At 38.5% G+C, this 16,817-nt stretch overlaps 1 protein-coding gene across 1 annotated transcript in view; it reads right to left on the reverse strand.

Annotated features, from left to right (window-relative positions):
• Positions 1 to 409: 409 nt before the first annotated feature.
• Positions 410 to 16,817, reverse strand: part of LOC119507754 (prolyl 4-hydroxylase subunit alpha-2-like) — a 188,898-nt gene continuing 172,490 nt past the window's right edge. The window contains exons 12-14 of the mRNA XM_037800913.1: positions 2,640 to 2,708; positions 2,095 to 2,191; positions 410 to 740 (exon numbers count right to left, since the gene is read on the reverse strand). Of these exons, the coding sequence (XP_037656841.1) occupies positions 670 to 740; positions 2,095 to 2,191; positions 2,640 to 2,708 (237 nt within the window). The 3' untranslated portion in view covers positions 410 to 669. The remainder of the gene's footprint in view (positions 741 to 2,094; positions 2,192 to 2,639; positions 2,709 to 16,817) is intronic.

Consider the following 16,817-nt stretch of genomic DNA (forward strand, 5'->3'; position numbering starts at 1 on the left):
AATTTTAAAATAAGCATCACTGTAAATTGTAATAGTATCACAGTCCCACAATTATTTGAGGCAAGGAGGGAAAAGTCCCCCCCACTTTATAGCAGAGGACACTCAAGCTTGGAAAAGACAGAGAATACTGGACCTGAGTCTAGAATGCAAGTCAGGGCTCTTTCCACCACAGCATTCATCATTCAACCCCCAAACTCTGTGGCTTGACTACCACCAAAGTGATGTTTAAGAAACGTTGAACTTGATAAAATTTCTCTACTCTTAAAAACACTCAAAATAAGGCTCTTCAAGGCTTCGGCAAGGACATTTTATTTTTTGGTTAAAGCCACAATCAGTGGAAATTTCATAAAAATGAATCAGCAAACGGTATCAAAACTTGAATTCACTAAAATATCTCACAAAAGGCACCAATAGGCAGTAGAAAGCTCGACCTCACTGAAGCCACTACAACCCTGTCCTCCAGATACACAGATGGCACAGATTAGCCAAAGAGGTTGCCAGATCAGCAAGGGAGCAGCTCGCCCAGGAACTTCCCTAGTCTGCCTTCTCTCTGCTCCAGAGAAACAGTGACTTCTGAAATTCTTGCCTGACTGGGGCTGGAACTCACAAAGTCACACTCGCCTGACAACATGGGCTGAGGGACCAGGAAGAGGAAGGCGGCAAAAGATGTCAGTCAACTTCTGTTGGTCCACAAGGCCTCAAGAATTCCTGTCCTCGTTCATGGAACCACTTATTGGAGACTGTGAACAGAAAGAAAGTGGGTTACAATTCTATTGGGTTACTCAAAAGCCAAAATTGATGACTCCTTCATGATGACCCCTATACTGGGCCCTGGGAATCAGACATGAGTAAATCACAGTTTCAGGCCTCAAGTTGTTCATGAGCTGGTGAGAAAGACAGATGCATAAACAAATAATTGTATATAATTCTGCTAGTGACACAAGACAGTTGTATGCAGGCTGCCATAGGAGCAGAGTCAAGGAGCATCTAACTAGGTGGGGGAAGATGAGACCCCAGAGCTGGAACATGAAGCTGAATATGAATTATCCTGGGAGAACATGTGGTTCTTATAACAGGAGGCCAAGAAAGTCAGAAAAGATGAGAAAGACATTAAGCAGGAACCACCTGGCTGTGTGCCAAGGACCCCAAGAAGCTTGATATTGCTAAATTGGCAGGTGGGAATTGAGAGGCACGAGATGATAAGGAAGCCCATCAAGGTTGTGGGGAGCTTGGGCTGTCGACTTCAGGAGCTGTGGGTACCAGAGTAGCAGAGCTGGTGCTAGCACTGACTGTCACCTAAACCTCTGTGTTGCCAGCACACATGGACCATAATTTTGTTCCTCAAACACACCCTTTCATAAAGAATAATAAACAAACACATTTTGATGCATTACTGAAGTCATAGAGCTTTAAAATATAATATACTTGTTAAATAATGCATATACTTAGTTGAAAAAATCAAATTGTTCTACAAAGTTTATAACAAAACACAGCAATCTTCTACTCTATCCCTTCCCACCTCCAATCCTATTCCCAAGAGAACTTCAAATGCTTTAGCTGTTTCTTTGGATATTATCCTCATTTTTCTAAGTAGCTTGCTTATAGTGCTATTTCTTGTCTTTCAATTTTAGATCTTATTATATTGATGGGGATGGAAAATGGAAATTTCCAATTCTTTTACACCTAAAACACATTTGTATCCCCTTCCGTCTTCCCAATATAGTTAAATCACAAGTATTGGTTTAATTAATATTCAGTGTTTACATTATTATGGTCACAAAAACGTTGCTCACACCTGAACTACCTAGTAAATTACACTTCACGTTTCTTTTCTTGTATGACTTTTTCTTTTCTCTGAAATCAGAAATTGCCTCATTAAAATTTTTTTTGCTTAATTTTCTGTGCACCTATCACTATTCATCCCCAAAACTCTCCAACAAGGCTATAAAAATGGTTAGTACAGAAAATCATGCATAGGAAAACTGTCTTGACTTTGTGGAAATTTGGCAATAATTTTCTCCCAGCTCACAGTCTATGGCTGACCACCAAAGCCCAATCTGAGGCCAAGGCTAACCCATGTCTCAGGCCACTCACCCCATTTGCAGCCAACAAGCACGGGGCAAGAACCATGTCTTGTTAGGTGGTTGCCTTTCCCACTCCGCAGAAGATTGTACCAAAACAACGCTGTCCCCTGGGAAAGAGATGGTATGTCAGAACATGTCCTGAGACTCAGTTTGGGGGGATAAAAGGAGACAAAATTTCTGAGCTCCAAAAAAGATGCCAACACGTGTGCTCATATAGGATTTGGTTTTGTTCAGTGAAAGTTGTCAGCACACATTTTTACTACTACTCCAGCTCCACTTCCTGTTTTCAAGATGTCAGTGCTCTGGAACTCCAGGGACAGGGGAATTCTCCAGGCAACACCTACCCTTCATTGCATGGTGGATGAAAGGAAATCCACCTGTCCTTGAAAAACTGCTGCTCCTTCTCTCAAAATAGGGCCACAAGATTGGAGTCTAGGCAGTAAGTTCCTGAAGTCCATCACAGAGACAAGCAGGGAAGGGAATGGGGCAAGAGCAGGAATATGAACACAGTCCTAGCCCTGTGGCAATCAGCAACCTACACAGAACAGAATTTACCTTCTTAGGCGAAATGATAACCCCCAGTTCTGGAAAGACAGTGGCACCACCAGCTTCTACATCACTCATCTGGAAAAACAAAGCATAGTGTTTGGCCATTCTCACTTGAGGCTCTCAGACCCTAGACCCTGCCCAAACAATTGGTAAAAACAAGTGACTAACCAAAAAGCTTAAAAGGGGAATGAGATGCCCACAAGCGCTTTGAAAAGCTCTGCCATATTCCTAATAATCTAAAAGGCCATGCACATGCATACGGCTGGATGCATGCTCGGAAAGACCTGAGAAAGCACTAAGCTCTCCCCTCAGACTGACCTTGAGGCTCTGTGCAAGCAGGAAGAAAAGGCTAACGCAGAATTGTCAACTGCTTGGCCAAGTGTTGAAGGCATGCCTGAGCACAGACACACAGAGCTCCGTGGCAAAGACTAGAAGACTCATTGCTTCCAGGTGGTTAATTAAATCTCCTGGAAGATTGTTCCATCATTAGCAGAACAATAAGCTAACTTAGAAGATACTTCAGTGGTCACACACAACAAAGAATACAGATTTTACAGATTGAGTTCAGAAAAGTCATTAAACACAAAACAACAACACCTAGTACAAGCCACAACAACAAACTCCAGTGAGAGGAGAGACTCTGATTTCCAGAGATTCCTGATTTGCCAGATTATATTATATAAAATGTCCAGTTTTCAACAAAAATTACTAAACATGGATTTTAAAAATGTGGTATATCTATACAATTGAATATTATTCAGCCATAAAAAGGAATGAAATACTGATAGATGTTAAAACATGTATAGACTTGAAAACATTATGTTAAGTGAAAAAAGTCAGACACAAAAGGCCATATATTGTATAATTTTGCTTGTATGAAATACCTAGAATAGGCAAATCCACTGCAACAGAAAGTATATGTGTGCTTTACAGGGACTGGGGCAAAGGAGGAATGTGAGTGACAACTAATAGGCAGGGAGTTGTTTTTTAGAGTAATGAAAATATTTTGGAATTAGAAAGTGGTGATGGTTATACAATCTTGTGAATATACTAAAAACCACTGAATTGCACATTTTTAAATGGCGAATCTTATGTGAATTATATCTCAATTTAAAATAAAAATAAATAAAAATTTAAAAGGTTAGTCCTACTCCATTGCTTGAAGATGATGCAGAGGCCTCAGCCTTGTAAGACCATGTGCATACCCCTCAGGATCTACTCCCATCTTCCCCTCTGGCTACTACCTTCACAACTAGGGTCAGTTACAATACAACCTGATGAAGAGGTGCTGATGTGACAAGGGAGAAAAGAGACCATGAACTGAAGAAGAAATAGGACATAGTCAACATGTTCAAGGCAGGAGCTACGTAATATTATTGAGTCTGCATCCTGAAAATGCTGGTTCAGGAGGGGTGTTCTGCTATGTGAAATCTTGGCATGAGTCTATTTATTCTTCTCTTGAGCCAAACTTCTTTTCATCAAATACGTACTACCCAGAGTTCTGACCATTAGGAGGATTTCCAACAACGACACTTTCTGTAGCAGTATTTTTTGGCTTGTGCCCATATTTTGAGCTAAGACATCTGTGATGGTTAATTTCATATGTCAACTTGGCTAGGTTATGGAGTTCAGTTGTCTGGACAAGCAAGCACTGGCCTGTTACTGTGAGGATAATACAGAGATAGATTAGCATCTATAGTCTGTTGATTGTATTAATGGCTGGTTGCATCTATAATCAACAAAGGAGATTGCCTTCGGCAATGAGGGAAGTCTCCTCATCCAATCAATTGGTCTTAAAGCCAGAACTGAGGATTTCAGAAGTCAGAAAGAAGAGTTCCTACCTCTACTTCACCTAGCCAGCTTCCCCTGGGGAATTCAACCTCACCTTCAAAGGCGTTTCCAACAGGTGTCTTGCCCTATTTTGATTTGCCAATCTCCATGGTTGACTGAGCCAAATCCTAAAATAAATCATTCAATATTTACAAATATATGGAGGTTGGGTATCAAAGGATATTTAGCTCAGATCCATCCCACTGTGGGTAGAGTGTGTACTCCAACCCATTCTATGGTTATTTATCCAGTTCCAGAATGCATAATTGAAAAAAACATATTCAGTAACTGGCAGAATCCCCACACTGGTTCCCTGATCTGTGGACTGAGAGCCAGTATGGTAGGAGGTCAAGTGGAAGTCATTAGAACTGCCTCTACCTAGCAAACTAGTTAACCAACACAATATCATATTCTTGGAGAAATTTCAGAGATTAGTGCCACCATCAAGGACTTGAAGGATGGAGGGGTGATGATCCCCACCACATTCCCATTTACCTCTACTACTTGGCCTGTGCAGAAAACAGATGAATCTTGAAGAATGCCAGTGGTGACTCCAATTGCAATTGCTATTTCAGATATAGTATCATTGCTTGAGCAAATTAACACACCCCTGGTACCTAGTATTCAGCTATGGACTTGGTAAATACTTTTTTTCTTGATACCTGTTAGTGAAGACCACCAGAAATCATCTGCTTTCATCTGGCCCTTCAATGTACTACCTCAGGGGTATATCAACTCTCCAGTCCTATGTCATAATCTAGTTCTTAGAGACCTTGACCACCTTTCCCTTCCACAAGACATCACACAGGTCCATTACATTGATGATATTATGCTGACTGGATCTAATAAGCAAGAAGTAGAAAGTACTCTAGACTTATTGGTAAGACATTTACATGTCAGGGTGGGAGACAAATCCAACAAAAATTCAGAGGCCTTCCATTAGTGAAATTTCTAGGCATCCAGTTCTGTAGGACTTGACAAGATGTCCCTTCTAAGGTGAAGGATAAGCTGTTGTACCTGGCCCCACCTAAACCAAAAAAGAGGCACAATGCCTAGTTTGCCTCTTTAGATTTTGGAGACAACATATTCCTCATTTGAATGTGCTACTATGGCCCATTTACCAAGTGACCTGAAAAGCTGCTAGTTTTGAACAGGGAACAGAACAAGAGGAGGTTCTGCCACTTAAGGCATATGATCCAGCAGATTGTCATGCAAGCTTCTCTGCTACTTAAGGTTGCCATGCAAGCTGCTCTGCCACTTAAGCCATATGATCCAGCAGATCCAATAGTGCTTGAAGTGAAGTGCCTTTGGCAGGCCCCTATAGGAGAATCATAGCACAGACCCTTAAGATTTTGGAGCAAAGACCCACCATCCTCTGCAGATAATTATTCTCCTTTTGAGAAACAATTTTTGGCCTGCTACTGGGCCTTACTGGAGACTGAATGCTTAACTATGGGTCACAAGTTTACCTTCAAACCTGAGTTGCCCCTCATGAACTAGGTGTTGTCTGACCAATCAAGGCATAAAGTTGGGAATGCACAGCAGCACTCCATCATTAATTGGAAGTAGTATATATGAGGTTAGGTTTGAGAAAGCCCTGAACACACAAATAAGTTACCTGAGGAACTAGCCCAAATTCCCATGGCTCCCAATCCTGCCACAGTATCTTCTCTCTCCAAGCCCATAGGTTTGGCCTTTTGGGGAGTTACCTGTGATCAACTGACTGAGGAAGAGAAAACTCGGGCCTAGTTTACAGAGGATTCTGCAAAATAGGCAGGTTCTACCTGAAAGTGGACAGCTACAGCACTATAGCCCATTTCCGGGACATCCCTGAGGGGCAGTGGTGGAGGGAAATCCTCCGTGGGCAAAATTTTGAGCAGTGCACTGGTTGTTCATTCTCCTAAGAAGGAGAAATGGCTGGAGGTGCAATTGTATACAAATTCATATGGCCAATAGTTTGGCTGGGTGGTCAGGGACTTGGAAGGAACATGATTGGAAAACTGGTGACAAAGAGGTCTGTGGGAGAGCTATGTGGATAGACCTTTCTGAATGGCAAAAACCATGAAGGTACTTGTGCCCCATGTGAATGCTCATCAGCGGGTGACTTCAGCAGAGGAGGACTTTAATAATCAAGTGGATAGGATAACCTGTTCTATGGATACCAGCCACCTCTTTCGCAAGCATCACCCATGGGCTTATGAACAAAGTGACCCTGGTGGTAGGGATGGAGGTAATGCATGGACTCAGTAACACAGGCTTCCACTCACCAAGGTTGACCTGGCTACAGCCACTGCTTTGAGTGCCCAACCTGTACTGCAGCAGAGACCAACACCATGTCCCTGACATGGCACAATTCCCTTAGGTTATCAGCCTGCAACCTGGTGACAGGTCAATTACATTGGGCCACTTCGATCATGGAAGGGGCAGTGTTTTGTGCTCAGTGGAACAGACGATCTTGATTTAGATTTGCCTTCCCTGCACCCAATGTTTCTGCCAAATCTACCATCTGTGAGCCTACAGAATGCCTTATTCACCATCATGGTATCCCATACAGCATTGCTTCTGATCAAGGAACTCAAGCAGGCATAGCAATGGGCCCATACCCTTGGAATTCACTGGTCTTATGATGTTCCCCATCATCTTGAAACAGGTGGATTGGTAAAATGAAGGAATGGCTTTTTTTTTTTTTTTTAACTTTTTCTTAATTGTGAACTTTAACATATATATATAACAGTGATAACTTTCAAAGTACGATTTCACAAGTACTTAGCAAATCTCAGAGAATGTCATGGGTCACAATTCCACAACTTCAGCCATTTCCATTACTGTAAAATATAACATATGTACAGAAAGGTGTCATCTCTCAATATACAGCTCAACAAGCAGTCATATAGGTGATTTCAAAAATCGTTATGGGTTACAGTTTCAAAGTTAGAGTTCTTTCCTTATTATGCAATACAAGGTATATACAGAAAGGTGAAGAACTTCAAGGCACAATTCAACAAGTAGCCGTAGAGCAAATCCCAAAGGATGCTATAGGCTACAATTCCACCATGTCATTTACCTCCTTCCAGCAATTCCAACACCCCAACATTCAATATATATATATAAAGTTTCAGTATTCATAGACCTTTGTTAAATTTTATCTTCTTTGTTGCTACCCCTTCCTCTCACTTAATCTCTTTCTCCATCTTCACGGGTGTCCAGGCAGTGACCACCCTAACTTCTTCATATTAAAAGGGGGTACTGATAATATGAGGAAGGGAGCTGCATCTGACAGTTGATATTAAAGAGGCTGTTGCTTCTGGGTTTTAGGACTTGTCTGCTATAGAAAAATTCTGGTGGATTTAATTTTCTGAAAGTTAAAACTTAGTGAGTGCATCTTTTATAGAATATCAGGTAGGGACCTACGTATTTGGGGACTACTTTTGGTAAGGACATGGCATACTGTGGCAATTTGGGATGTCTAGCTGGAGCTTGCATAAAAGAAACCTCCAGGATAGCCTCTTGACTATTTGGGATCTCTTAGTCACTATGACCTCAGCTTCTTCTTACCTTTCTTTTTTCTCCCTTTTGGCCAAGTAGGCATTTTCAATCCCTCACTTTTAGGGCCAGGCTCATTCCTGGGAATCATCACCAGAGAGATTCATTCCCCTGGGAGCCATGTCCCTCATGGTGGGGGGGAGGGGGTGGGGGTGGCAGTTAATGAATTTATTTGCCAAGTTGGGCTTAGAGAGAAAGGTCACATCTGACCAACAAAAGAGGTTCCCTGGAGGTTCCCCTTAGGCATAATTATAGGAGGGCTCAGCCTCCTATTTACAACCCTAAATTTCACAAGAGCAAGCCTCAAGTCAAGGGCTTGATTTATTAAGTAGTGGGTTCTTAACTTGACTTAATATATATTCCATTCCAAGATAAACAGTTTCTTACATTATTTTCACTTAGTGGTACAATCATCACTCTCAACAAACAATTACCATAACATAATACATCCCAGAGCTCTTATCAGCTGCTAATTATTCATCCCTAGTATTAGTGTAGAGTTGGTAAGATACTCCCATTAAATACAGTCATTAATATGTAATGGGTAGTTTTTCCATACCACTCATTTGTTAACCCTCTGCACCAGTGTCATACCTTATATCATGCTAACACTTATTTAGGTTTGTGGTGCTACTCCATGTGTTACATGCCTTTAAACAACCATTTATGAACATGTTCGCCTTCAATGCGACACTGATATTTATAATCCCGTTAACGAGCCATAGTGGCACCTGACCATTCCCATACCATTAAGATCAACCTCATAATCATATCTGTACATACTAGATAATGGTTCCCCATTCACTAGCTTCTGACTACCTCTAGGCCCCCTATAGTCTACATCATGAGACACTTTACATTTTTCACAGAGTTCACATTAGTGGTAACATACAATAGCTCTCTTTTTGTGTCTGGCTTATTTCACTTAGCATTATGTCTTCATATGAAGTCATAGGTTTCATGATCTTGCTCCTTCTTAGTGCTGCACAGCATTCCATCATGTGTATATACCACATTTTGTTTATCCACTCATCTCTTGAAGGACATTTGGATTGTTTCCATCTCTTGGAAATTGTGAACAATGCCTCTACGAAAATAGGTGTGCAAATAACTGTCTGTGTCACTGTTTTCAGATCTGGGTATATACTGAGAAGTGAAATTGCTGGATCATAGGGTAACTCCAGTATCTAGTTTTCTGAAGAATTGCCAAACTGTCTTCCAGAGTGGCTGTAACATTATACAACCCCAACAGCAATGAATAAGGGTTCCAATTTCTCCACATCTGCTCCAGCAGTTTGTTTGTTTAATAGCAGTCATTCTTATTGGTGTGAGATTATATCTCACTGTGGTCTTGATTTGCATCTCCCTAATAGCTAGTGAGGATGAAAATTTTTTCATGTGTTTTTTAGCCATTTGTATTTCCTCTTCGGAAAAATGTCTTTTCATATCTTTTGCCCATTTTATAATTGGGTTGTTTATACTGTTGTCATTAACTTGTAGGATTTCTTTACATATGCGAGATCAGTCTCTTATCAGGTATGTGGTTTCTAAATTTTCTCCCATTGAGTTGGCTGCCTCTTTACCTTTTTGACAAATTCCTTTGAGGTACAGGAGCTTTTAATTTTGAGACGTTCCCATTTATCTATTTATTCTTTCACTGCTTGTGCTTTGGGTGAAAGGCCTAAGAAGCTATATCCTAATACTAGGTCTTGAAGATGTTTCCCTGCATTATATTCTAGAAATCTTACAGTTCTGTCTCTTATACTGAGGTCTTTGATCCACCTTGAGTTAATTTTTGTATAGGGTGTGAGATAGGGGTCCTCTTTCATTCTTTTGGATATGGATATCCAATTCTCCCAGCCCCATTTGTTGAAGAAACTGTTAAGTCCCAGTTCAGTGGATTTGGGGGCCTTATCAAAAATAAGTCAACTTTAGATCTATTTCTGAATTCTCAATTCGATTCCATTGATCAATATGTCTATCTTTGTGTGAATATCATGCTGTTGTGACTACTGTGGCTTTATACAAAGCTTCAGAGTCAGGAAGTATAAGTCCTCCCACTTTGTTTTTCTTTTTTAGAATGTTTTTAACAATTTAAGGCATTTTCCCCTTCCATATAAATTTGATGACTAGCTTCTCCAATTCTGCAAAGTAGGTTGTTGGAATTTTGATTGGAATTGCATTGAATCTGTAGATCAGTCTGGGTAAGACTGACATCTTAATGACATTTAGCCTCTCTATCCATGAACACAGAATATCCTTCCATCGCTTTAGGCTCCCTTTTACTTCTTTTAGTAAAGTTATGTAATTTTCTGTGTAGAGATCTTTTATATCCTTGGTTAAGTTTATTCCTAGGTACCTGGTTTTTTTAGTTGCTATTGAGAATGGAATCTTTTTCTTGAGTGTCTCTTCAGTTAGGTCATTTCTAGGGTATAGGAACATTACTGACTTTGGTGCATTAATCTTTATCCCATCACTTTGCTAAATTTGTTTATTATTTTAAAAAGCTGTATTGTCAATTTCTCAGGGTTGTCCAAATATAAGATCATTTCACCTGCAAATAATTACAGTTTTACTTCTTCCTTTCCAATTTGGATGCCTTTTATTTCTTTGTCTTGCCGGATTGCTCTGGTTAGCACTTCTAGCACAATGTTGAATAACAATGGTGACAGTGGATATCCTTGTCTAGTTCCTGATCTTAGAGGGAAGGCTTTCAGTCTCTTGCCATTGAGTACTATAATGGCTGTGGGTTCTTCATATATGCCCTTTATCATATTGAGGAAGTTTCCTTCAATTCTTACCTTCCGAAGGGTTTTTATTAAAAAAGGATGCTGAATTTTATCGAATGCTTTTTCACCATCTATTGAGATGATCATTTGACTTTTTCCCTTTTGATTTGTTAATGTGTTGTATTACATTGATTGATTTTCTTATACTGAACCATCCTTCCATGCCTGGAATGAACCCCTACTTGGTCATGGTGTATGATTTTTTAAATGTATTTTTGGATTTGATTTCCAAGTATTTTGTTGAGAATTTTTGCATCTATATTCAATAGTAGTTTTCCTTTCTTGTAGCATCTTTATCCGGTTTTGGCATTAGATGAATGTTGGTTTCATAAAACGAATTCGGTAGTGCTCCATTTTCTTCAATTTTTTGAAAGAGTTTAAGTAGGATTGGTATCAGTTCTTTTCAGAAAGTGTGGTAGAATTTTCCTGTGAAGCCATGTGGCCCTGGGCTTTTATTTGTAGGAAGCTTTTTGATGACTGATTGGATCTCTTTACTTGTGATTGGTTTGTTGAGGTCTCCTGTTTCTTCTCTGGTCATTCTAAGTTGTTCATGTGTTTCCAGGAAATTATCCATTTCCTCTAAATTATCTAGTTTGTTGATGTACAGTTGTTCATAGTATCCTCTTACGATTTTCTTAATTTCTTCGGGATCCAAAGTAGTATTCCCCCTCTCATTTATTATTTTGTTTGTCTGTTGTCTCCTCTCTTTTTGACTTTGTCAGTTTAGGTAAGGGTTTGTCAATTTTGTTGATTTTCTCAAATAACCAACTTTTGGTTATATTTATTCTTCTGTTTTTTCTTCTCCATATCATTTACTTCTGCTTTAATCCTTTTTGTTTCTTTTCTTCTACTTGCTTTAGGATTTAGTTTGCTGTTCATTTTCTAGCTTCTTCAGTTGTTCCATTAGTTCTTTGATTTTAGCTCTCTGTTCCATTTTAATTTATGCATTTAGAGCTATAAATTTCCTCCTCAATACCGCCTTCACTGCATCCCATAAGTTTTGATATGTTGTGTTCTTGTTTTCATTCGTCTATAGATATTTCACAATTTCTCTTGCAATTTCATCTTTGACCCACTGATTGTTTAGGAGTGTGTTGTTTAACCTCCAGATATTTGTAAATGTTCTAGATCTTTGATGGTTATTGACTTCTAGTTGTGTTCTATTGTGGTCAGAGATTGTAATTTGAATAATTTCAATCTTTCTAAATTTATTGAGGGTTGTTTTATGCCCCAGTGTATGATCTATCCCAGAGAAAGTTCCATGAGCACTAGAGAAGAATGAATATCCTGGTGATTTGGGATATAATGCTCTAAATATGTCTGTTAAGTCTAATTCATTTATCACATTGTTTAGGTTTTCAATTTCCTTATTGGTACTCTACCTGGTTGATGTATCTATAGGAGAGAGTGATGTGATGAAGTCTCCCACAATTACTGTGGAAACATCTATTGCTTCCTTCAGTTTTGCCAATGTTTGTCTCATGTACTTTGCCACACCTTGATTAAACAATTATGATTGTTATTTCTTCTTGGTGAACTGTCCCTTTTATTAGTATATAGTGTCCTGCTTTGTCTCTTATGACATCCTTGCATTTCAAGTCTATTTTATCTGAAATTAGTATTGCTACCCCTGCTTTCTTTTGGCTGTAGCTTGCATGGATAATTTTTCCTATCCTTTTTCTTTCAATTTCTTTGTGTCACTGGGTCTAAGATGGGTCTCTTGTAAACAACATAGTGATGGTTCATATTTTTTAATCCATTCTGCCAATCTGTATCTTTCAATTGGGGAGTTTAATACAAGGAATGGCCTTTTAAAGACTCAATTACAGGGCTGACTGGGTGGCAATACCTTACAGGGCTGGGACAATGTTCTGCACGAGGCTTTAAGTGCTCTAAATCAGTGTTCAATCTATGGTGCTGTTTCTCCCACAGCCAGAACTCTTGGGAATAGGAATCAAGGGATGAAAATAGAAGTGGCACGACTCACTACTGCCCCTAGTGATCAACTAGAAAAAACTGTGTTTCCTGTCCCTGTGATCTTACGCTCTGCTGTTACAGAGGTCTTAGTTCCAAAAATAAGTGTACTTCTACCAGGAGAAACAACAACTATTCCATGGAACTGGATTTTATTTATTTGAGTCTTCTCTCTTTCCTTCTTGTCAGTCTAGCTAAGGATTTGTTAATTTTATTGATCTTTTCAAAGAACCAACTTTTGGTTTTGTTAATACTTTTTATTGTTTTTTATACTCTATTTCATTTATTTATGCTCCCCTCTTTGTTATTTCTTTCTGCCTGCTTTGGGTTCAGTTTGCTGTTCTTTTCTAGTTCCTTCAGGTGTGCAGTTAGGTCTTTGATTTTAGTTCTTTCATCTTTTAAAATGCAAGCATTTAGTCTGGTGGGCACTCTTATGCACACTTTAGACAACCCTTTTTAGGTTCTAAAGAATTGGGGTAGCTGGTGGTGGATACCTGAAACTATCAAACTACAACCCAGAACCCATGAATCTCGAAGACAGTTGTATAAAAATGTAGCTTATGAGGGGTGACAATGGGATTGGGAAAGCCATAAGGACCAAACACCACTTTGTCTAGTTTATGGATGGATGTGTAGAAAAGTAGGGGAGGGAAACAGACAGACAAAGGTACCCAGTGTTCTTTTTTACTTCAATTGCTCTTTTTCACTCTAATTATTATTCTTGTTATTTTTGTGTGTGTGCTAATGAAGGTGTCAGGGATTGATTTAGGTGATGAATGTACAACTATGTAATGGTACTGTAAACAATCGAAAGTACAATTTGTTTTGTATGACTGCGTGGTATGTGAATATATCTCAATAAAATGATGATTTAAAAAAAAAAAATAAAATGCAAGCATTTAGGACTACAAATTTCAATCTCAGCACTGCCTTTACTACATCCTTTAAATTTTGATATGTTTTGTTCTCATTTTCATTTGTCTCAAAATATTTACTAATTTCCCTTGTAAATTTGTTTAAGAATGTGTTATTTAACTTCCATATATTTGTGGATTTTCCATTTCTCTGCCTGTTATTATTTCCAGCTTCATTCCATTATGGTCAGAGAAGATGCTTAGTATAATTTCAATCTTTAAAATTTATTGAGACTTGTCTCATGACCCAGCATGTGGTCCATCCTGAAGAACGATCCATGTGCAGTCAAGAAAAATGTGTATCTTCCTGTTTGGTGGTGCAGTGTTCTGTACGTGTTTAAATCTAGTTCATTTATCATATTATTCATGTTCTGTATTTCCTTATAGATCTTCGGTCTAGATGTTCTATCGATGAGCGTGGTGTATTAAACTTTTCAACCATTATTGTAGAGGTGTCTATTGCTCCCTTCAGTTTTGCCAGATTTTGCCTCATGGATTTTGGTTAGGTGCATAAATATTTTGATTGTTATTTCTTTGTTGGTGGCTTGACCCTTTTATTAAGATATAATGCCCTTCAGTTATAATTCAGTTATAATTCCCAACAGTTTTTGAAACTATTAAACACTAAAGTCTATTTTGTCTGATGTTAATATAGCTATCTAGCTCTTCTGTTGTTACTATTTCAATGGATTATCTTTTTCCACCCTTTCACTTTCAACCCATTTGTGTCTTTAGGTCTAAGATGAGTCTCTTGTAAACAACATATAGTTGTATCATGCCTTTTTATTCATTCTGTGAATCTGCGTATTTTGACTGGGGAGTTTAGTCCATTAACATTCACTGTTATTATTGTAAAGTAGTACTTACTTCAGTCATTTTTCATTTGGTTTTGGTATGTCATATCTTTTTTTGTCTCACTTTTCCTTTATTGCAGCCTCCTTTTCTGTATAGCCTTGCGATCTTTTGTAACTAACTGATCCTTTTCTCATTTCTGTTTCTGTATATATTTAAATATTTCCTTTGTGGTTACTCTGGTGTTTGTATTACACAACCTGCATCTATAACCAAATAATTTGAAAAGATACCAACTTACATTCAATAGCATACACATTCTATGCTCCTATATCCTTCCACTTCCTTGCTCTCTTTTTTTAATGCAATTTTATTGAGATATATTCACACAGCATATAATCTATCCAAGGTATACAATCAATAGATCACAGTAAAATCATATAGTTGTGCATTCATCACCAAAATCAATTTTAGAATATTTTCATTACTCCAAAATGAAGAAAAAAATAAAAACTAAAAAGAACACCCAAAACATTCTCTACATTCTCTACCCCTTATTCCCCTTAATATATATATATATATATATAGTCCTTATTTTATTATTTACCTGCCCATACACTGGATAAAGGGAGTGTCAGTCACAAGATTTTCACAATCACACAGTAACAAGATAAAAGCTAGATAGTTATACAACCATCATCAAGAATCAAGTCAACAGATTCAGGTATTTCCTTCTAGATATTCTAATATACTAGAAAATAAAAAGGAATATCTATATAATGCATAAGAATAACCTCTAGAATGACCTCATGTGTCTATTTGAAATCTCTTAGCCAGTGAAACTTTGTTTCATTTCTTTGTCCCCTTTTGGTCAAGAAGGCTTCCTCAATACCACGATGCCAGGGCCAGGCTCATCCCTGGGAGTCATGTCCCACGTTGCCAGGGAGACATACGGCCCTGGGAGTCATGTCCCACAGAAGGGGGAGGGTAGTAAGTTTATTTGCAGAGTTGGCTGAGAGAGAGAAGCCACATCTGAGAAACAAAAGAGATTTTCTAGGGGTAGCTCTTAGGCATAATTTTAAGTAGGCTTAGATTCTCCTTTGCAGGAGTAAGTTTTATAAGGGCAAGCCCCAAGATCAAGGGCTTGACTTATTAAATTGGGAGTCCTTCCAAAAGGGGGATGTGAAAGGAAATGAAATAAGCTTCAGTGGCAGAGAGATTCCAAAAGGAGCCGAGAGGTCACTCTGGTGGGCACTCTTACACACACTTTAGACAACCCTTTTTAGGTTCTAAAGAATTGGGGTAGCTGGTGGTGGATACCTGAAACTATCAAACTACAACCCAGAACCCATGAATCTCGAAGACAGTTGTATAAAAATGTAGCTTATGAGGGGTGACAATGGGTTTGGGAAAGCCATAAGGACCACACTCCACTTTGTCTAGTTTATGGATGGATGAGTAGAAAAATAGGGGAAGGAAACAAACAGACAAAGGTACCCAGTGTTCTTTTTTACTTCAATTGCTCTTTTTCACTCTAATTATTATTCTTGTTATTTTTGTGTGTGTGCTAATGAAGGTGTCAGGGATTGATTTGGGTGATGAATGTACCACTATGTAATGGTAGTGTAAACAATCGAAAGTACGATTTGTTTTGTATGACTGCGTGGTATGTGAATATATCTCAATAAAATGAAGATTTAAAAAAATAAATAAATAAATAAATTGGGAGTCCTTAATGTTTGCAAGACTATCAGGAATTCCCCAGGTGGAGAAGTTTAATATTTCCACATTTCCCCCTAGTCCCTCAAGGGGACTTTGCAAGTACTTTTTTATTTTCTGCCCACAATACTCTGGGATGTATTGGGGTATTACATTAACCTGTACACAATAACATGATCTCATTTTCTATTCTAGGTTCCATGTAATTATGTTGTTTAAATAAACTGACCTTACATGTTAAATTAGTGTGCTACACAGAATACAAAGTTTGTACCAAATAAACATCTTTTAAATAATAGAACTCAGGAACAGATGTGACTGCTGTAAGAGCTTACAATGTAGGAACCTTTACAATAAGCATTATTGAACATTCTGCACTCCTGCATTGTAGATTGCTCAATTCTGCCCATGTTCCATCCCCTGAGAATCTATGCTCTCAAATTCAATTCTCAGCATTTGCTTATCATAGTTAATTTATATTAGTGAGGACTTAACAATATTTGTTCTTTCATTTCTGGCTTATTTCACTCAACATAATGTTCTCAAGGTTCATTCACCTAGTTGCATGTCTTGCAACTTTGCTCTTTCTTGCAGCCACTCAACATTCCATTGTAAGAGGCTAG

Source organism: Choloepus didactylus, chromosome 13 (genome assembly GCF_015220235.1).
Source record: "Choloepus didactylus isolate mChoDid1 chromosome 13, mChoDid1.pri, whole genome shotgun sequence".
NCBI lineage: Eukaryota > Metazoa > Chordata > Mammalia > Pilosa > Megalonychidae > Choloepus > Choloepus didactylus.